The sequence below is a fragment of the Seriola dumerili genome, unplaced genomic scaffold (assembly GCF_002260705.1).
Source record: "Seriola dumerili isolate Sdu_G_001 unplaced genomic scaffold, Sdu_1.0 BDQW01000278.1, whole genome shotgun sequence".
Lineage (NCBI taxonomy): Eukaryota > Metazoa > Chordata > Actinopteri > Carangiformes > Carangidae > Seriola > Seriola dumerili.
The window spans coordinates 1105482-1127465 of NW_019174533.1; the positions used below are offsets into that span (position 1 = coordinate 1105482).

At 40.8% G+C, this 21984-nt stretch overlaps 1 protein-coding gene across 6 annotated transcripts; it reads right to left on the bottom strand.

Annotated features, from left to right (window-relative positions):
• Positions 1-139: 139 nt before the first annotated feature.
• On the bottom strand, positions 140-20923 carry ralgapb (Ral GTPase activating protein non-catalytic beta subunit). 6 transcript variants are annotated; one of them, XM_022757494.1, is made up of 31 exons: positions 20833-20923; positions 19596-19816; positions 16887-17089; positions 16486-16652; positions 16204-16390; positions 15875-16006; positions 15268-15446; positions 13974-14125; positions 13519-13756; positions 11802-12003; positions 11492-11659; positions 11216-11330; positions 10769-10916; positions 10544-10608; positions 10294-10432; positions 8866-8987; positions 7940-8122; positions 7701-7849; positions 6727-6914; positions 6451-6554; positions 6122-6277; positions 5872-5934; positions 5184-5393; positions 4626-4784; positions 4340-4508; positions 4109-4231; positions 3863-3999; positions 3635-3743; positions 3296-3374; positions 2029-2177; positions 140-1425 (listed from the first exon to the last, which is right to left on the bottom strand). In XM_022757494.1, the coding sequence occupies exons 2-31, from the start codon at positions 19770-19772 to the stop codon at positions 1232-1234; spliced, it is 4566 nt and encodes a 1521-aa protein (XP_022613215.1). In that variant the 5' UTR covers positions 19773-19816; positions 20833-20923; the 3' UTR covers positions 140-1231. The 6 variants fall into 6 exon arrangements, with proteins under 6 accessions (XP_022613215.1, XP_022613214.1, XP_022613213.1 ...); XM_022757493.1 differs by having other exon boundaries at positions 6122-6274; positions 6451-6575; XM_022757492.1 differs by having other exon boundaries at positions 6451-6575.
• Between the last annotated feature and the right edge of the window lie 1061 nt (positions 20924-21984).

A 21984-nucleotide genomic window follows, 5' to 3' on the forward strand; every position in this document is an offset into this window, starting at 1 on the left:
AAGTGCAAAGTCCAGGAGCTCTGTAACTGCTCTCATTATCAGTAAACTCTAGTGTTACCAGGCATTAAGAGTAAACCAATTCTAGGGTTATGTCTTGACCGAGGAAATTGAAATTTTCAAAACTGAATTATTCATTTCTTTAAAGTGACAAAATTCATCTTTAAATGCCACCTATGGGGGTTTTAGGGCGTCACTGTGACTCCCTGTAGTGTCAATGGTTTTGACTGGTTGAATAAGCATACATGTGGCCGTGTACATACACACACACACACACACACACACACACGCACACACACACGCACACAAACAGTGCAGTGGCTGTTGTGAGATGGGAGGACTTTCAGACTGGCACAGAGACAGTGCAGGTGCCAAGAAAATGGCATCTGCATACAGTAATACAACGTAGGAGTCCTAGAAATCATCTGGAAAAAAAACAAAACAAACCAAACTATAAACGGCAGCATTTGCGTGCTCAGTCAGCTGCTGGATGGCCAAATGTGTGTTTGCACTAGGAAGACTTTAGCAGTTGTCTGAATGTGGATGACAATTTGTTGTAAAATTAGATTACGTGTCAATGCTGTCCATCATTTCTTTGTTCTATTGAAGCCACCTGCCTTGATGCAGCAGTGATGTTTATTACAAAACATTTTATGACGCTTAGATGTTCATCTCCTTGGCAAAAATCCAACCCATAAATCTGTTTGATTAAAACAAAAACAGATCTGGATTCTGGACACAGCTGTGTACTACCAAACCATCGTGAAATTCACTCATGTCACAGGGTTTAAAGAACTTTCTTTTTTTTGTTGTTTTTTTTACAAGTTCAGAAAGGCCAACAGTGTACCTATTGTATTGCAGTTAAAGACAAGCTGAAACTCTTTTGCCACAAAGCATGAACCTAAATGAGCAGAGACACTGTTGAACTTCAGCCATTCAAATGTTCAGTGAGTGGCTGCGACATAGAAATGTAGCTTTTCCCACCTTGGCATGGTTTTTGACACTTTGCTCTCAGAGTCAAAGGCAGACAGTGTTGATATATGTATTCATATAAATAACAAAATAGTACAGTATAAATATAAAGATTCTGCGTGTGTGTGTGTGTGTGTGTGTGTGTGTATGTATGCACGCACACATGTAAATGGTGTGTGAGTATAGATAAAAAGAGTGTGTTGTGTGTGTGTGTGTGTGTGTGTGTGCGCTTGTGAACCAGTGTTAGGACAGGACAGGGGTATTAGAGGTGAGGCTTTCCCTCCCCCACCTCATGGAAGAGCGAGGTGTAAAACTCGGGCTCCAGTTGCTTGTTGCGGTAACGCTGGACAATCTCCGTTATTTTCTGCTTCCGCCTCACGTGAGGCGGGTTGTACAAGTCACTTTCCAGACGCTTCCGTCGGCACACGTTGATGACTGTTTGACGCACAAGGAACCCTGGGAGAAGGACGCAAACACGTGAGCTCATCAGTAGTCGAATGTGACAGGTCTGAGAATGTGTACAAACATTTTTCCTACTGCTTTGACTGAGGGACAGAGTTTAACATTTTTTAAATGCATTCTTAGATAGAAAATCCTGCTTCCAACTCTACCATCTGCTGATCATAAGTGGGATTACATGCATTAAAAAGCAGCGTGACCTTTCTTGTGTTTTTCAAAGTAACGGTGTGTATCAGCACAGGAGAGATACATGCTAATGATAAATTAGTTCTTCCATGGTGTTGCTAAACCATGATGTTTCCACTGGCTCTCTCATAGCAAATGACACCCATTCTTTGTTCATGTTACAACACATAATGTACAAACTGAAAAACAATACAAACTTATTAAATGGAGAATATGGAGAATTCCAATGCATCTCAAAGTCAGATGCCAACTATAAAATATTAATGTGTGCACATTGGTATTTCAGTACGATGATCAACAATCCTAATATACTCCCTGTGATGCAATAAGATGTGTTGACACTCTTCTTTCAGAGGAAGTGTGGTTGGCAGGGAGGGACAAGTTAAGTCAGAGCAAGCCACACACAGCTATTACCTAGAGCTCTGCGGCTGACCACCATGCCGTCCACCAGGGGAATCACCATGCCAAATTTGCCCACAGCTCCATGCAGCCGGATCCTGAAGAGTCCCGTCTTCAGAGGGTGGATGAAGATCAGAGGAACGTCCTTCTCTAGTAACCCCGACCTGCAGCAGGAACAATTAGGAAGACAAAACGTAAAGAAGATACTGAAAGTGATTTGTCACAATGATAAAGAAACAATGTAATAAGACTGTAGTTTTAAACTGTTTTAAAATGTGATTTGTTTCCCGTGGGAATACGTTGAAAATATTTAAATATACAATGTATATGTTTGAGGAAAAGCATTACAAGCCATTCTATTAATTTTACCATCATTAGGGCAAAACCACGCACGTTAGGTCCATAACAATAAGTGCATGTAGCGACACATCACTGCTGCTTGCTACTCTATTTCTGAGATGGTTCTGTGTTTATAAAAACACAGGATATGATTTTGCTATGTGTACAAAGCTGATACCTGAAACATCATTTAATAATAGAACAAAATGACATTTGTAAATGAATACCATATTTATACCTGGAAGGACAAACATATTTTGACAGATCAGAGTGTCGTCACGTAGCACTTGACTGAACTTAAGCGTAAATACTAACAGGTTTTCACGCGACAAGAAACAATTCTGTAGGCAGAAAAAATGTGTCAGTGTGTTTATGCCTGACTGGCCAAAAATAGCTTCTGTGGTTGCTCTGAAAATAAGAAAAAAATCAATTTAGCAATCTTCAAATATGCCACCCACCCATTATCTTCCAAGGAACCTTGGAAATCGGAAAAATTAGTTATGTCACAGATGAAATAAATGGTTGTTATGTTGTATCAGATCACACAGCTTCAGATGACGCACTCTCAAAAGTGGTATTATTAATTTGGTTAAATACAACACATTTAAATCCATTTGACGCTTGTAATCCATGTCCTTGATGATGAAGTTGCTAAGTAGCACATTATCTCTACCTTAAAAACAACATACATATGAATCACACTTCACAAAAACTTTATTTTCCTTTAAGCCACTTCACACTCCTAACTGTCATCACGGCTCTGTCACAGTTCCTTTTCTCTGCTTGCTTTTGCATGTACTGCATGTTGTACTTCCTGTTTTGCACTCTTGTGTGTTTATGCATTTCAGAGCACATGCTGTTTTGCAGAACTGAACTAACCAAATACCAATTCATGAACTGTATGTGTTCCATACTGACAGCAAAAGCGTAAACTTCTGAATACCTGCAGGAAGTGCTGTTGCTCATGCTAGCTTCCAAGCCCGTGCTGGTTTCCGCCAACAGATCAGTCAACGGGAAGTTCTCTAAAAACACAGAAACAATGACATTCAAGTACCTCAAACCATTGGTCACGTACTTCAGAATCACTTTTTCATAGTTACGTTGTAAGGCTACAGAGGTTAAGTATTTAAGACTACAAAATTTTGTATAGAGAAATCACTCTACAAAAAGAAACATAATATAATGTAATATAATATATGGAGAGAAACATTAGATCCCCCCCCCCATTACTAGTAGTCTCAAATTACAGGACATTAAGGCAGAATAAAGAGCATGTGCCTACCAATATCATCAAAGCGCTCCACCCAGACCACAAACACCTTTGTTTCAGGACCCAGTGGTGGGAAAGACTTTCCAGTCGATGACCTCTTTGTCTTCACCAAAGGACTCAGCTAAAGAAAGAGCACAACACGCAGCACGATTAAGCAAATGCTACATTAAATGACTTAGAAATCATAATCAGAAACGTCAGTATACAGTTCAGATACACACACATTAAGCCCAACTTTACCTTCTTGGCAGACTCCAGGTTTTCAGAATGGTTGGGGAACAGCTCCAGTGTGAGATTGGGTTGTTTGTGTAAACCAGGCATGACGTCTGTGTTGGTGTCTGCCTCCACTGTGGAGTCACTGTGCACTGATGACTCCTCTGAGAGACAGCAAAGAGCAAATAGCAACTCTGTCAGTCCCGACTCCCTCACTGGGTTTTCATCATACACAATCTCTATCAGTTCATATTCAACGTAGTGAACACTGACCAGAATTTTCTGTTAGAGATGGAACAACGAAGGCAATCTCTGTCAGAGCATCAGCGTAGTACAAAACTTTCTTCTCCCCATTGAACACAGAACCTCCTGTGTCCTCAGGAGTAGTTGCTTCCTCTACAGGGAAATTTTAAAAAAAAAGTTACTCATTGAGTTAGTTACCACAAACATCTAATAGATGAGATCTTCTTCAGCTCTAATGCAGGAGTTAGTTTAGTCGTTTACCTGTTTGTTGTATGTCATTGCTGTCAGAGCAGGAGTTGAGGGACCAGCTGGTATCTAGGTGTCCCGTCCATCCTGGGTGGCGTCCCACGTCCACAGGCCAGCCCAAGGACAGTAGGAACTCCAAGAAGTGGGGCTGGACACTGGATGATGACTCCACATTCCTCAGGATCTGATCACACAGAACAAGTACAGATCCATTCTTATTCAGACATTTTTATACAAATACTGTAACAGGATCAACACTGTTTTATGGAGAATCTGTTATGTGTTGCCTGCGTTCCCTCACCTCATGGCTGCTTTTCTGTCCAGCTCTCACATAGAAAATAAAGACAGTGTCAAATGGCCGACAGGGAAGCAGGTCCAGGTAGCTGATGTCATCAAAAAACCCTGGCAAGGATGACTCCAGGCCAATCAGATGAGGAGGTAGACGACTGTTGTTGGGTTCCTATCAATAATAAATGAATGTAAGTACATTTTAAATAAACTGTATTAACAAGAACAATATTATGAATGTACGTAAGAATACGACTTTTCACATTATGGTATCATTATACTTTATTATGAGTATGAATTTAAACTTAAATTTAACATTAAATGAAAAAAAAAAAGCATTTATATATGGTTTATATATATTATTATATATGTTTATTTGATTGATAAGTTTAAATAAAGGCAATAACAGAGAGTTAAACAGAATCACAAGGCAAAGTTCAGTATAAGCAGCGGGAAGGCTTATAGATGATATTCGACATTGGCATAAAATGTTTTTGCACAAGTTCAGTCCAAGAGATTTTCTCATTTGCCATGAAAAATAAAGTTATCAGACAAATTACGTTTAACCAACCTTGAGTGCCTCCAGAGACAGAAAGCCAAAGTGGGAGAGGAAGAGGCGTGCCGTCTGGAACTCCTGTGAGGGTGGGGGGGGTTTACAGTCTATCTGTGGGTCGGGGAAAGGTTTGGACTTCCAGATTTCCTCACTGTGCCGCTCCAAGGCGTTCTCATACTCTATCTGCTTGTGCATCAGAATGCGAAGCTTGTCGTGCTGAACTTCCAGCTGAAAAGAAGACGGACACGGGACATTTTTTTTTTTTTAAAGACAATTTCAAGACACTTTGGCTGATGAATGGCACTTGACTGCCTAAATTCAGCATTAACCCACAAAGGGCAAGTCCCACAGCCCAAACACAGAGTTGTCAACCCCCAGAGACGATGTGAAGAGTCACTCGTGTGCGTCTGTGATTTAAAATGTTGTTACCAAACATTTGAACAGAAAAGAAGTCACCATTTTATTAACTAAACTTGTACAAGATAATCCAATCCAGTATAACAGCCTGTTAATAAATCCAGTCTTTGTGAAGCTTTTAATACACACTGTCAGAGAGTAATTGATTCAGCCCTTATTGATTTTTAATTATTGCATTGGATTGAGAAACCACACAAAACAATCATCGAGAATCTGTCACCAAACCAGATGATTTGAACCTCTTTTCCAAGAGACACCCGAGTGAAATTTCATCCCTCCAACAACTCACGTGTGGGGGATTACTCAGTGTATTTGTAGCTCTTGAATCATCCTGCCAGCCCAAACAACACACCTGAGTTTGTATAATAACAAATAATATGATCGATTAATTTACTTTATGGCTATTTTTTTTTTAGCAATGACAACAAATAATCTTGGTTTAGCTTATACCCATAGTAGAATTATCTTATTTGTATGTGATTAGCCATAATGTGGATATGAGATCAATAACAGGATTTAACAGAAAGCTTTTCTCTTACCTCTCTACTGACAATGTCATCCAGGTCAGGAATACTAACATCAGCTTTGACAAGGGGAATCTTATCCACTTCTTCAGGGAAGGGCCTCTGCTTGACGTTGTATTTGATCCCCACGTCATTGTTGGGCATCGGACGGCCCTCGGGAACAAACACCTGCTGTGGGAAGAGAGAAGCAGACGGATATGGAGATGTGTTATCAGTGAACCAGTTGTGGAGTTTCAAATTTAACAAACTCGCGACTCTAAGGTGTCACATTCAAATATTTCTAGGGTGATAATGGTTTAGCGTTGTTGGCAAACCTTATCCAGTAATCTACAGTGTGATCTCACCCTCTGATTGGCCCGAGCTCCTCTGGGTTGGTGGAAGAGCTGCATGGTCCAGGCATGTCTGCCGGCTGTGCCTCGGATCAAAACTGTCACTGATGGACTGGGGTCTGTGAGGACAGAGACATTTACTGAACATTTATTGTTATTTACCGGTGCTTGGTACTTGGCAGGTAATACAACCACTACTTACAACTAAAAATGAACCCAGAAAGAACTTAGTTCTCCCCTGTATTGCAATAAACTATTATTATGTCAAAGGAAGGATGCTAAGCCACTGACTCTGCTCATTGCCGAGAGGCTGCTCCAGCATGGCGAGGATGACCGAGTTGTCCAGGACAAAGTAGCGGAAGTTGCTGGCCCCTGTGGCACTGAGTCTGGCGTAGCGGATCAGGGTGTCTTCATTCAGTAGGCTGCAGGTGGAGGCGGGCCCGCTGGGAGAAGGGAAGGCCCCCAGCACCTGCATGATACTGGGGAACACCACAGGAACACAAGGACACAAATGAGATGAAACTGGGTCAATGGGTACGTGTCATTTCAATAGTCGCCCGTGTGGTTCAGCAGAAAAACTAGGTCACTGACGAAGCAGTAAAACAGACAAATCAATAATTTAGTGCTAAAATTCTAACTTTTACAAAAAGTTAATTTATTTTCAATATTATTTTACTGTTGAAAGGGAAAAATATCTTTTTATTCAGAAATGCTTGGACCGTATCGTGTGTATTAAGTTTTCCTTTATTTTCTGTGGTGTCAGTCAGGCAACACCAAAGGCTGTTATCTATTAATGATGTATACTGTATATCAAACATATAACATAGCAGTTATAAGACATTTTTTTTTTATTATTAGCAATACAAATGCACTTTAACATGGTGGACTTTTACTTTGCTACCTTGTCAACAAGCCAAGCTGCAAGACAAAACAAGTGTCTGTGCTTGCTTCAGACCTCTGTGGAGTCAGTGTCATACTCTGCTGTCTGGATGTCACTCTGTCACCGTTACAAAGGCGATTGTTACTGTTTAATGAAAATGTTACTACATGTTTTGATTGGGTGTATGCAAAGGAGTTCCTCCTCCACATACTGAGTTGAATACCCAACAGCATGTCTTTTACATACATAGGTAGGAGACAGAGATAAACACAAATGTAAATTCTTCCCTTTCTCAAAAGATGGCCATGTACAAGAAAAAGTACAAGTAACTACATCAAATAACTTTAACTCTGATCCATTCTGTATAAAGTCTGATGATTCTCACCAGGACAAAGTCGCCTCAGCAGCGTCCTTTACCCTCATCGAAGCTGGGTTGTGCTCCTTCTCTCCTTTATGTCGAACTTCCTGTTCCTGTCGAGACTTGCTACCAGAGATCCCCAGCTCCACAATCTCCAACACCTCTACCAAACAATCCTGATACAAAAAGAGTATTTTAACAAAACTCTAAGCCTCTAACCAAACAACATATCGGAGCGATATTTCAAATCCAGTCTTTAAGCTTACCTTCTCATCCAGCATGTCAGGGTGTTCTGTGAGCCACACACACAGAAACTGAAAGGCAGCTACAATCATGGAGTGGAGGTCTCGGGATTGAAGAGGAGCTGGACGGCTACACTGGTACACAATGTACCCACATATAGAGCTGACAGCACGTTTACGGTCTGCAGAGTCTACTCCCACCTTTACCTGGTTTAGACGTATACCACAAGTAAAGGAAAATGCTCGACATTAGACACATAACAGAAATTCTTCATTTCATGCCACTGGGAAAACTTTTTTATAGGCTTTGGTGCATAAGAGATTAACTGTTTTACTAAATTAGGACACATTTGATTCATTGTGCTTTTAATTAAAAAATGAAATTACAATATTATTAGAAATAGTATTTATGTAAATTAAATAACCTCATGTAACCTCAATGTTATCCTGGTCTTTTCCTCTGAATTTGTGTCAGATATTCACATATTAAAGCCAATTACTGTCCATTGTACTAATGAGTCCGTATTTAGAACGCGACACATCTCAAGGCATAAAAAACAACTGTACATCCATTACAGAAACTTATGCTGCTGTACTTTTTGACACAATGAGGGCAACCCCCTTGTGATGAACTTGGAAAATTCTGACTCATAAGTTGACATGAACCACCCAGATGCAACGCTATTTTTGCTATCTGTGACGCTGGTGTGTCTCATTTGGGAGGGATCAATGGTTAAGATAAAACCCTTTAATGAGTTGTCGAGTGTCACACCATCAATTTCTGTGAGCCTTGGTCTTGAAGGAGAAAACTGCTGTGGTTTCATAAATTTACAGTGTTGAGCTAAAAGATATTGCTGGTTGAGACTTGGTTGGGTAACATGGATAAACTTGAAGACATACAGTACTTGAGTGCAGATTGTTACAGTGAGTCTCTGTGGTGCTAGCTTTACCTTGGCAAGCCCAGCCAGCAGCTCCAGGGCAGCCAGGGAAATGCTCATGTCTTGCCTCCACTGAGAGTTGAGCCTCTGGGTGACCAGGTGGATGCTGCGCACCAGCAGGCCTGCCGCCGTATCTGGAAGAGCTAGACCATATAACACCCGGAAATACCAAACACCGCAAAGATAGATAGAGCAAAGCAGAATTCAGGCAACAAAGCTTAAGTACACATGCTTACAGGAAAAATGTCCTGGATGCCAAAGATACGTTTAGGTATTGAGAACATGCATTGTGTTTGAAATCAGAACAGCACACCATATTGAGCAAAGTTTGGACTGAGGGATAGATAATAAATAAACTGCGGAGGAACAGGGCTGAGCGATGTCAACATTTTAAAAAATTCTTATTTTGACTTTTAAGACAAAAAAATTGTATGATATAATTCAATATAATAATTCAGATTTTTTTTTTTTTTTAAAACCCTGACAATTTAAAGAATTAGTTAGTATTTAGATATAATAAAGTTCTTCTGATCAAGAGTAATTATTTCTACATCCATCTATCTATTTCAGAGTTTCTACCTAAAGAATCAAGGAGAGCTAAAAACACTAAGTGATCATGTTGATGCTTCGGCATCGAGCCTCTCCAAGATGCAGATCTGGCTCCAATTTCAGAAATAAGGTCTCTTATTTTCTGAATTTATGATTAACAAAAAAATCCCAAATTCTGCTGAATTTATGAAACAATGACCCCCCAGACTCCCGCTCGCTCTTGTTTTTCCTGTCCAGTACTGAGCCACACAATGCAATGCAACCATCCTGTCCCACAGGAACCCTGCAGAACCCCCTCCCCCTATATCCTACTGGATAAAGTCGCCTATAAGCCGCACAGTGCTCAGAGAAAATAGACATAGAATTGAAGCTCTCATAGCTGTCATTGTCAATTTATTTAAAAAATAAAAAATAAAAAATAAATTTAATTTATAATAAATAAAACAACAACTCTAACATCACAATGTCAGTCAACCATCGCTCAGTCCTCCAAAGAAAAAGACAAAATCTTTGAAATGCTTTTGATTAGTCAACACTGCTGCAACAAATCAATTAGAGAGAAAAATGCAATCAGCCCTAGCACTCCATACGTCTCAGTGCCAAAATGTTGTTTCATAGCACAGCATCACAGCAACAAATAACTTTGAATCACCTACAAAAACATTTTACCCAACGCTTCTTAACTCTGCAAAGCACTTTAACCACGTTAGCTATAAAGAACAAATGTGTTAATTTAGTAAGTGACATGTTTACACTGATCAGGAAACAGGTACTGACCACATGAAATAACGCTCCAGCAAGTCTGTTATGCACCATCTCACCAAAACCGGCGCTATTGTGTTAATTCACCAAGCACAAGGATATTAGTGCATGAGTATCTGCGTGTCTTACCGTAGTCTCGGAGCAGGGCCTGGGCCGGACGCTCAGAGTCTGGGCTGGTAGCCTCTGTGCTGCCTCCACTGGTGAAACTAATGCCACTGTTGGTGCGGCTGTGACTCCTCACTGTCATGTGACTCCCGTCTATACTTCCCTGCCACCACAAAAAACAAAGCAATCTTGATGTCCAGTCCATGACACCGCTGCTAGCATCATAAAATGTTAATTATTTAGCCGTAGGAAACAGCAGTGATCTGAGCCTTACTGTTTCGGTCTGTGCACCTATGGACTCCAACAGTGCTGAGTCTTGAACAATATTGAGCATTGCACCTGAGAGGGGGGGGTGGGGGGGTTAACAATAAAAAATATACAAAGAACAATATATGGACAGAAAATTTAGAAAATGATTTAGGTCAGTATAAATACAGCACAAGTAATATGGAGAGGCAAAATAAATGGATAGAGAGGATGTTAAGGGGGCAGCAGATACCCAGGATGAGCTGTGTGTTAGTGGGGTCGGTCTCAGTCTGCAGCGCTCCTATCAGGACATTGACAAGACGTAGCCTCAGGGACAGGAAGGAAACGGGCTGGTCATGAGGCCACCCATCCTCCTCATTGAACTTTCCCTCCAACAGAACCTGAAGCACACAAAGTCAATATAGTTAACAACCTGGTTTATCTGAAAACGAAGCAAACAATAAAAACTTTTAGGGCTTGCTTTACTGTAATGCGAAAATCTAAAAGCCTTGTGGAGTTTAAAACGTAAAGAAAGAATGATCTAAGCCCTCATGCCTTTAACCTGTTAAACATTTCAAATAAGCCAAAAGAAAAGGAGAAATGAGGTTCAATGACAAAAACCGACTCAAAATCTTTTAAATTCTGCACTGAAAAAATGCACCAATAAACCAATAAAATGAAAGAAGTAAGCAAGAGTTACCTCTGATTTGATGTTGCCAAAGTGATGCGGCAGTGGCAACATGGCCAGCAGGATGTTGATGGAGGCTCTCCTCAGGTCGGTAGGGTTTACATACATCTTGAATTTGGACAGCTCCCTGGAGGAGTACAAACAAATCTCACATAGACAAACTTGAGACAATATCCTCAAAATTGCCCTCAAACGGAGAAACCTGACTAAGATCATATGGTTTTCACATTCATGAAAATATCATCTAGTACACTCATCCAAAATTAGTGAAAGCACTACTAGTCTAACCTGTCTGGTACAATAGTCTCCAGGGCAGCTATGAAGTAGGGCACCACCACATTGATGCCCTTCAGGTCAGTACAGAAGAGAGAGGAGGAGTTGAGAATGATGGAAGCCAGAACTGGTCTACAGATGAAATCGGAGATCTGGAGACCCTGAATCAGGACCATGTAAAACCTGCAGAAAAGAGACAGAGGAGTCACAATATATCAGACATTCTACTTATAGTTTTGTACAGTTTAAGATCTTAACAGCCAACAGAAAAATTGCATGTGCACAGTTAGACTGATGAACGAAATAAGAAAGTTGACTATGTTACCTGGACAGGTAAACAGGCAGAATATCTTCTCCTGTTTTCTTGCTACAGAAGATGCGGCAGAGAGTCCCGCAGGCCTCCGCTCGTCCTGCCTCGTAGCTCTCTGGGAACTCGTTGGCGTCAAACATGGGGTTCGACACCATGGAGTCGGTGGACATTTGAGAACCCTTCCTCCTCAGCTCCAGACCTACTTGAGTGGCTATCGCTGTAGAGAGTGGGAAGAGACACAGAATGAAAGGACGCTGAATTGTAATTTGGTCATTAGTACTCATGCATGTATGAGAAACAGGCAAACATGTATCTACTGTATGCACAGTACAACAAAAAGTAACAAAAACTGGAAAAAACTGGAAAAACAAAAGCACCACAAAGCAGACATTTTAATCACTATCACAAAAAGATAAAACAAAGACTTTAATGACTGCAAACACACATTCACATCATTTAAAAGCATTCAATAAAAGGGAACTCTGACACAAAGAGTTTGCCGTAGAAGCTCTACCTATCACTGGCACAAGGCATGACCAAGTGTAGTGTGCTGGCAATAAAATGTCTCAGTCATTCTCTGCTGCAAGACCACTAAACAAAATCCCTGTGTCAGCTCCCTCGCTGCCGCAATTATATGACTGTCACTCAAGGTACAGAACATTCACTTCATGCATTGAGGCACCAAACCAATCAAAATCAAAACTCAAGTAAACCAACAATACAAAAGGAAATTACAACAAACAAAACAATAATGCTGAACTTTGGGGGGGGGGGTCTGAAACTAAATAATAAGGATTAGTGTGACCCAAAAAAAGAAAATGAGAACTCAAAAACGGGGTGGCGTCACAAACTGGCAACGTTATGATCGAGACAAGTGGTCAGTTGGTGAAACCCATTCCATCACCTTTGGAGAAACGCTGAGAGAACGCTGGTGAACTTTTATATATGACAAGGAGTGGGAACAGAAAACAATGGTGACAATGGCGATGATCATGAGGAACTCAACTAAAAAGCAGGAAGATTTGTCAAGAAACGCAAATCAAGTGAGGAAAAAAAGCTGCCGTTCCTACTTACAAGATTTATAAGAAAGGAGAATTTGGATAAAAGAGGCTGCAAGATAACAGAAATAGTGGAGAGACACAAAATCAAAGCAGATCCAATATTTTGGGATCAATTCATATCAGGCATGAATTGTTTTTTTTTTTTTTTGTTCTCCTCAATACATGACTTTTGACCCATTACAACTCTTTAACATTAATCAGACATGGTAGACACGTGCAGGACACTACACCAAAAAGAGAAAAATAAATGGAGAGCCAATGAAAAGCCAAATTTATTTTAAAATACTAAGTACTGAATGTGCTGTCATTGACTCCTCTAGCGATGATTTTACCAATAAAAATGAATCTATATGAAATCCTCAGCATATGGTTATAGACTATATGCAGTTTTAGCCATGTATAAATAGTTGGTAGATGTAAATGAATTAGAATCAGATGGAAATTTCATACCACGCCACTTCTAACCAAGCCCTCCACACACAGAAAAGCACAAAGAAGTTTCAGAGAAAATGGTGAAAAAGGAAAGGATATCCCAACGACATACAATAAAAAATAACACGGACACCAAAAACACAGAGAACTCCACAAAGACACATACTAAAGAACAGCGACAGAACACCCACCTGACCATGCATTAATGGAAACGCTATAGCCATCGTCTCACTTCTTACCGGTCATGCTCGGGTCTCGGCTGAGGCCGCTGTGGAGCTTACAGTGCACCAGAGCAGCGTCGAAAAGCCACTGGCCGAACAGGTTAAGGATGCTGTTGACCTTTGGCCGTGCCGGGGCCGGCAGAGGCCGAGACTCCCAGCTGCTCTGGTTGGGGCTGGAAAGCAGGGTCGGGGAGGACGAAGTTTGCTGCTGCTGCTGTTGCTGCTGGGATGCTTTGGTTGGTTGACTTCCACTGCCCTGCAGGGTGGGGAGGGATAGAGGAAGACATCTGATCGGGGTGTTGACAGCATGATCAGTGCGACTAACAAATCAAACATATAAAAGATGAGTTAAAAAGATAATTTCTTCACATAAATATGACAAATGTATTAGCCCTGTGCTGTCAGTAGAGCAACTGCAAATAATAAACAATAAAAACACAGCTCTGCAGTTTGTGGTGATTTAATGCACTTACAGTCGAACTCTTGCTTGTGGTTTTGGTGACCACTGTATGCCGCTGCTTGCGGCTGTGAGGGGGCGTGGTGTTGGTGATGGAGGGGGGCGGAGACATGCTCAATCTGTTGACTGGGGTGGGCGGGGCACTGTCAGCTCTGGGACGTGATATACCTGTTGATAGAAAGGTCATTAAAGTTTCCAGTAGCCAGAACTGGCTTTGTAAACTAAATTAAAAATAATTTCTAATATTATTAAGGAGGCAGAAAAATGAAGTTTTGAGTCTGTGAGTTGATCATAGATAATGTTCATTGGTAGACATGCAAGACAATGGTTAGATACAAATCACCAGTAATTGATCTCCATCCATCTTGATTGACTTTTTATTCCCGCAGGAGACCCCCTTGTTGATGATCTTGTAGTTTAGTCTGAATGTCTGGGACTTATCATTTTGCTACAGCAAAACTAATCCCAGTTGTTAATATCATCACCACCAATAAATAGACCATTATATTCCCATCTCATTATATGACGTGTCAGCCGATGTCTGTACCATGAGAGAGCAGCACTGGGGAAAAAGTGAACACCCTCTCGCGTACATCTCTCTTTTCAACAGAGATACCTACAGTGTAAAGACAAAAATACACACGGACATTTTTCTATTCAAATGTTTCAACAGGTGTTACTGACTGACATCCTCCATCTTGAGTTCGCTCAGGAGCAGTGCCTGTACAACAACCGGGAAAGGAGTAAAAGCTGTTACAAGAACTTACAAGTGCCTTGTATTGCTGGCTCCTCTGACATACTTGACTTTTTTCACCACTCATCACATATACTTTACATTTTTGCTTACCCTTTTTAGCTTTTTAAATGTATTTTTTTTAACCCTCCAGCAGCCATTGGTATCCACAGATTTCAACCCACAACGACAGTTAAGCTGTTAAGCATCTTGACATTCATTTGAGATGGATCACAATAAACACTACATCTGCTTTTAACCTCGTCTCTTTTGAATGTTAAGTAGGGCAGCGGCTGGAAATCCTCATTATCCCGTGCCACAATTATCTAATTTTATCAATATGAATGAGCATCAATAGGTGCCTTGAAGGTAAGCATAACAATTTCAAAAACAGGAATAATGTTGACATGCTTTTTGGTATATTTGCTAAAACTTACAAAACACATGTAGAATCACTGTGATGAGTTTTACCTTTTAATTCTGAAATACATCCTTTTGTTAGTTTTTTTTTTATTTTTTTATTTTTTTATTTTTAAACATTTACACTGAAACGTCTCCCCCCAAATGTCCATCTTACCCAAGAAGGCGTCCACTAGGCAGCTGACACCCCTCATGGCCCTGAAGAAGATCTGGGGCAGCTGTTTCAAACACGGATGCAGCACCACTTCATGAGGGATACCGCTGGAGTTAAGAAACTGCTCCTGAAACTTTGGAGTGGTGCTCACTATCGCAGGGTTGCTCAGGTCCACTGGGTTACTGGAAACAAACGGACAGCAAATTCATGCATTAATGCAAAAAGCTTACAGACGCTGTTTTGGATGTATGTTATATCTGATATAAGACTGGATAAGACCAACAGATAGATGGACAGACAGAAGGCTGAATGAAAGAATGAATAATTAAAAGGGATGGATGAATGAAATCATAAAAAACCCGACCTTTAAACAAATTAACATAACGTGATTCTTTTATAGACAGGAAGTAGAGTACATAGAGAAGAGGAATTCTTGATAGGAATGATATGAGGTGCTTTAGTCCCACTATGTGCAACAACTTTCTTGTCTCTTGCAACAGGTGAACAAAGAAACCATCTGTGTCTGTTAGGGGTTAGTTTAATGAAAGAGGAGCTTTGTTATTTTCAGGTGAGAACACAGAGAATGCAGTAATGTTGAGGAATTATGCACCTGAGCATGTGGAGAAAGCGGTACCACGTCTGTGCCACGCAGTCACTGTCCATCTCTAAAGGAATCAGGTTGGCGTCCTCATCAGGAACTTTAAAAGGTGGGAAGGACGGTCCGTGGGTAAAACGCAAAAGTCTGGAAAACAGACAGAGACGCACAGATTGTCTCACTCAGAGAGTACATACCCTGCAAGGCAGATAGGCAGCTATTTTAACTCTACTCAAACTACTCAATAATAAAAGTCTAAACAAAACTCACTCTCAGTGACGGTGTGAAACTTTTTTCAGGACTAAATCCAAAACCACATGAACTTGAACTGATGCCTTTCTCACCTGGAGGTCAGGGCACAGGCCACTCTGCTCCACTGCTCTACAACAGGCGGGTGGTGTCTCCAGTTTGCCAGCATCTCCCTCGCTGTCTTCCAGTACGGCGGCGTGGGAAAACAGCGGGCGCAAGCAAGCAGCCACACCTCAAATAGCACTGCCATCAATTTCTCTGCCAGTTTCTCTGCCACTCCAACTGGGGAAAAAAATTTAAGTTAATTATTAAGTAATTATCCCAAATAACTAATTAAATACATCAAGAACGGTTTAAGAGGACAGCAAGTGGCTTACCTCCGACAGTGGGTGGGGCAAGCAATGTGTCGTTGATGCGAAGCAGGAAGAGCAGCAGCACCTCCCAGGTTTCCCTAACCATGGAAACAGACTCTCTTGCCAGTTTTTGGACTGCAGTCAGAACCTGCTGGCAAAGCCTGATATGGTTCAGACTGTGCTGCTCAGGCCTGGAGACAGAGACGCGGTGTTTGTAATGAGGGAACAAGGAAGGAAATCAGAGAGGTAGTGTTAACAGCAGGCATGATACGTGGTATCAGAGGTTTATGTAGGAGGACTCTTAACAGCGGGAGATATGGTGTAAAAACAAACATATACAACCATGCAACAAGTCTTCATTTCAATTTAAAAAAAACGGCAGCTAATTGGAGATGAAGGCTCCTCTGTGAACATTTCTGACCTACCTGGGTACAAAGACGTTGTAAAGATGTTTGAGGATGGTCTGGACGTACATATTGGGCTCCTTGACCACAGGCTGAGGCATCGAGTCCCTGGGTGACACCAGGGCCATCATCCAGTCTGTGTACACATCTACACACAGCTTGACAGTGTCCCCTTCAAGGGGGAGAGTGAGGCCATAACACAGCACCTCCATGGTCCACTTCACCTAGGGAGCCAAACCATTCTCATTACTTCATGTAAATGTTTTAAATTATGACTTATTGATTATTTTGCAGCATTTTGCTGTGTATATTTCTGTTGAGGAGTCCTGTATCGCTGGCAGCTCTGAAAACATATTTTCAACATGATAATATTCTGTCAAAAACAGATATTAAAAAGGCAAGTGATGAATGAAAACCAGATCATCATTCTTCCTTCAAAGTTACATTTAAATATTTGATCATTTCCAAATCATGCTTTCCTGCCCACGATCCCGATTTAAGTCCTTATATACTCACTACACACAAACACTGAATCCAATCTACGTCTTTTTTTATTTAATTTTCCTGCATCATAGAACTACATACAAAGCCTTAAGTCTGCCTACATAAAAGCCTGTATAACAGCTCCCCTTGACAGTTTCCTGCAATATTTTGTACCATTTTCTACAGTGTTTTGTGTAATATTCGTGAAGCAGGTGGGGAGTCAGTACAGATCAGTATTGGCAAGAAGGTTTATCTGAGCTTTATCCTCAGCATGAAGTGAAGTTCAAAGCACCAGCAGCACAGGTGCACCTGAGGAATATTGCTGAAATATTTTTAACCCAACGCACCTTCTCTCACATCAATTCCTGACGCATGCAGTCATACCATTAACTGAAACTCCTGGCTTGCTGTGAGCTCTTTGGTTCAATTGCTCACAACGGTGTGTATGAGCAGACGTTCCAGGGTTTTATCAGAGCACAAGGGAGACTTTTTTGACAGCTGACATATACAGAGCATAAAAAAATAAAAGGATAAGAAATTGATCTGGCTTTAATTAACTTGCCTAAAATAAGACTCAGTCCTGATCCCAAGGAAGAGCTCAGGACATCCCCATTAAACACACATACTGTAGAGATATGTAGCGTTTGCTGCAGAGGTTGTAGGATATAAAAATAACCATTTACAAAGTGGTTTTCTTGTCACTCAACACACAACACGTAGAGAAAATACACATACACATTGGCACGCAAAGTGTGTCCATTGTCGTTTATATGAGAGGTGAAGTGAGGGCAGAGCTATTCCAACAGCATTAAGCGTCTGTTGTGTTTCAGGCCTAAGCCTCCTGCAGAGATAAGGGAAGCTATCTCTGTAGCACTCATCAGTCAGGCCTTTACATGCTAGAGTAGCTACACCAAAGAGACTCCTGAGTAAAAAGACTTATGACGGCCCAAATGGGTTTTTGCTAATGGCACTTTGATGGACTTTGACAGCACTTTGAGACTCTGGTCTCTTGACATAATAATTTAACTCTTTGGCCTCAATGTCAAGAATCTGGTCAAAATCAAGGTCAACAAACATACCATGAACCCTACAGTGTAGATGCTGTACCATTAAGTTGATCACTGCTTATTTCAATATATTCCCTCACTGTTGCCACACTAAGCTGCATGTCCACAGAAATAATTTGCATCACATTTCAAAACATTTTCTTTAGTAGTTTAACTTCATTTGAAGAAATCAGAGATCAAATGAGTTTTTACGAACACTAACCCTGTTATCTCAACTTGAGTTGTATGAATGTACAAAAAAATATCTTGACATTAATGCTTTTCAAATGGTTAGCAATTACTCAACTAAATAGTGTAGTACAAACTGAACTCTGCTAACTGGTGTTGTGCTACAACACATCTTATGATGGATCAATGAGGCCAACCTCTCTTCAGTCATGAGAAAACACAGTGAATTCAGAAAGTATTCAGACCCCTTCACTTTCCAGGTTCTTAGTCACCTATCTTACCAACATCCTTCTTCCCAAGTTGCTCAATTTGGCCGGGCGGCCAGCTCTAGGAAGAGTTCCGGTTGTTGAAAACTTCCACTTAAGAATTATGGCAGTGCCTGTGCTGTTGGAAACCTTAAATGCAGCAGAAATGTTTTTGTGGATTTCCCAAGATCTGTGCCTCGACACTATACTGTCTCTGAACTCTGCAGATAGTTCCTTTGACCACATGGCTTGGTTTTTGTTCTGATATGCATTGCCAGCTGTGAGACCTTATATAGACAAGTGTGTGCCTCTCCAAATGTACAGTCAAATTAATTCACCACAGGACTCCAATCAAGTTGTAGAAACATCTCTAAGATGATCAAGAGAAATGGGAGGCGAGGCACCCATTTCTCTTAACTGCCATAACAAGGGGCCTGAATACGTATGTCAATGTGATATTTCAGTTTTCCATTTTCAACAGATTTGCAAAAATTTCTAAAATTCTGTTTTTGCTTTGTCATTATGGGGTATCGAGTGTAGACTGATGACAGAAAAAATTATTTTAAATGACCTTAAAATAAGGCTGCAACACCACAAAATTTGAAAAAGGTGAAGGGGTCTGAACACTTCGAATGTACTGCAAGTGTTCAAGCTGACAGACTCTTTTGTGCCTTGGTGATGGAGCTGGCAACTTGGAAGACTACAAAGGTATTCAATTGAAATGTCAAACACTGCATAATGCACACCACCCTGGACATTTCTCTCACCTCCTTATCTGTCTTGAGGATGTTCTCTGTGGCGACAGGGCTCACAGCTGTGCCCAGAGGCTTGACCACGGCATTTGCCACCTCCGTGCCCACGGTGGTGGGATAAGTGTGCAGAACACTGAGGTGGCCCTGGTCGCTCTGCACCACCAACTGCAGTGAGCGCCACTCGGAGTACATGCTGCCGATGTCTACTGCACTCTACTCACACCTCCTGCCTCCACCTGCAGACACACAAATCCAGTAGAGTCAACTTAATATGGCAAGTTAAGAAAACTATGAATAGGTTACTTAATACCCAGAACCAGTACAGTTGTATCCTCTGTTGTAAGAATACTCCAGGCAAGGCTGTGTTGTTGAGAAAAACACACATACCTCTCACAGCATTAGGCTATTTTTGATAGTGGTTTTGATCTTCACGACTATCATGATCAAAAGTCCATCAAGCAGCATTTCAACTTCAACTTGTTCAACTGGTTTACACTTATCTTGTGTGTTTTGGTGGGAGGAGAATGCAAGATTAAAACATATAATGTTGAGAACTACAAAAGATTAAACAATATTAAAACAATTGTGAAACACATGCATACCGACATAAAGAGCGTAACTAAAAAACGCTGTAGAAGTGTGTGAAGTCATGATAAGTGATGCATAGTTTGACAGTAAACAGTAGCCATCGAACTGCCCAGATTTTTAATGTAACTACTAACGTTACGTCCTCTCCTCCCAGAGAAAACAAAAAGTAACAAGGCTAGCGTTATATAGCGTGTGTTAAACACTAGCTGGCTTTTGAGACCTGCAAGCTAAAACGGAGTCAAGGAATGAAACACACCAACCATTTATATCCTAAACATCGGGTCGGTAACAAGCAGAGGAGTCAACCAGGAAACGGTTCTGAAAATGATTAGCTTGCTAATGTTAGCTAGCATTGACATCAAAACATCTTCATCTTGCAGATGACATTAGCTGAAGTTAGCTGTTGGCCGGCTTCTGTGTTACAAGACTATCTCTCTGAAAAAGACGACAAGTTGTCGTTAAGAAAAAAACAGCGATTCTATGTGCTAACTTATCAGTTATCTAAAACTACGTTGTAGTTGATCCGATGTTGCTAGCTAGCTTAGCTAACGTTCGCTGCGCTAGCCCGTTCGTTGACATTAGCTGTCATTTGTGCTAGCTACATAACTTTGGAAAGGCGCTAACGTTTGCTCGCTAGCTAAGTAACCAGGCGGTTTCCATTTACCTGGACCGGCTGGAAATGTTGTCATAACAGGGCTCTGAAACTCGCAGTTTTTGCTTTCTATGTATCCTGGTCTAGACCATAACAGCCTCCATCTTCGCAATGTCAAGGCTTGGATATTGCAGCTTGATGGGCTAACGGGAAACAGGATCCGTAGATCGACGCCCTCTATTGTTTGGTATAGCAACTGCAATGCTGCCTTCAGGTGCTCCTGGTGAGCTCATACTGAAGAGCTCTCCTTAAATTACGACATTTGCCACAAATAACTTAATGATAGCTGCTGTTTTCATTTACAGTTCAAATGGAGAAAAAATTACTTAATATTTCCTGGTGTCTCATTATATGTTTTCATGTCTGGAGGGATGTTTTTGCAAAATATACACCACTATGTGTAGTCATATTCACGGCAGCATTCGGGTACTCTGATTCAGTTTGAATGAATTTGGTGGTGGGAGCAGGGACTGAGCCAGACATTGTAAACATTGTAAACAACTTAAGTCAATATTCAGGGGACATGCTCCCCCAGGGAATATTTCTACCCATTCACAGCATTTGTGCATCATTTGGGAAAAACATGATAGCTGCCCAAGAAAAAAAATCATCCCGAGTCTGCATCATATTTTGAATCTAATAATTCTCTGTCTCCATCCTTTTGAAACCACAACACAACAGATTTTGACAATGACTAATTTCACTACTGTCACATAAAAAGAAGCAATAATTGTCTGATGTTACTATTTTGAATTATATGACATGAGTGGGTAATGAATCTGGCATAAACAGCATCACTAATCTTGACACCTATTTTTGTTACACTATGCTGGAGTAGAGTTCACAGATTTAATGTTTAGATGACAAATCTATATTTAAATGCAGACCATAATAAAATGTGCTGCTCTAGCTGAGCAGACATGGATCCACAACAAGGCCAAGTAAATGTCTTCAGTATTCTCAACTGAATATTAGGCCAACAGAAGAACATTTACTCCAATGATAATAAATCTCTTTAAGGAATAGCATCATAGGATAAACAACATAGACATGTACTGTAATATTATCGGACAGTATTTTATTTGATCTACTCATCATTCTGTTCTCATTCCCTCATCTTTTCTTCTTCTTTCACTCTCTCACTCCACTCATCTATCCCTGGAA

Coding starts and splice junctions, on each gene's coding strand:
- ralgapb (XM_022757492.1), bottom strand. CDS start 19,772: ATGTACTCCGAGTGGCGCTCACTGCAGTTGGTGGTGCAGAGCGACCAG. Junction 17,090..19,595: donor TCCTCAAGACAGATAAGGAG/GTGAGAGAAATG, acceptor TTGGCTCCCTAG/GTGAAGTGGACCATGGAGGT. Junction 10,609..10,768: donor TAACACACAGCTCATCCTGG/GTATCTGCTGCC, acceptor CCCCCCTCTCAG/GTGCAATGCTCAATATTGTT.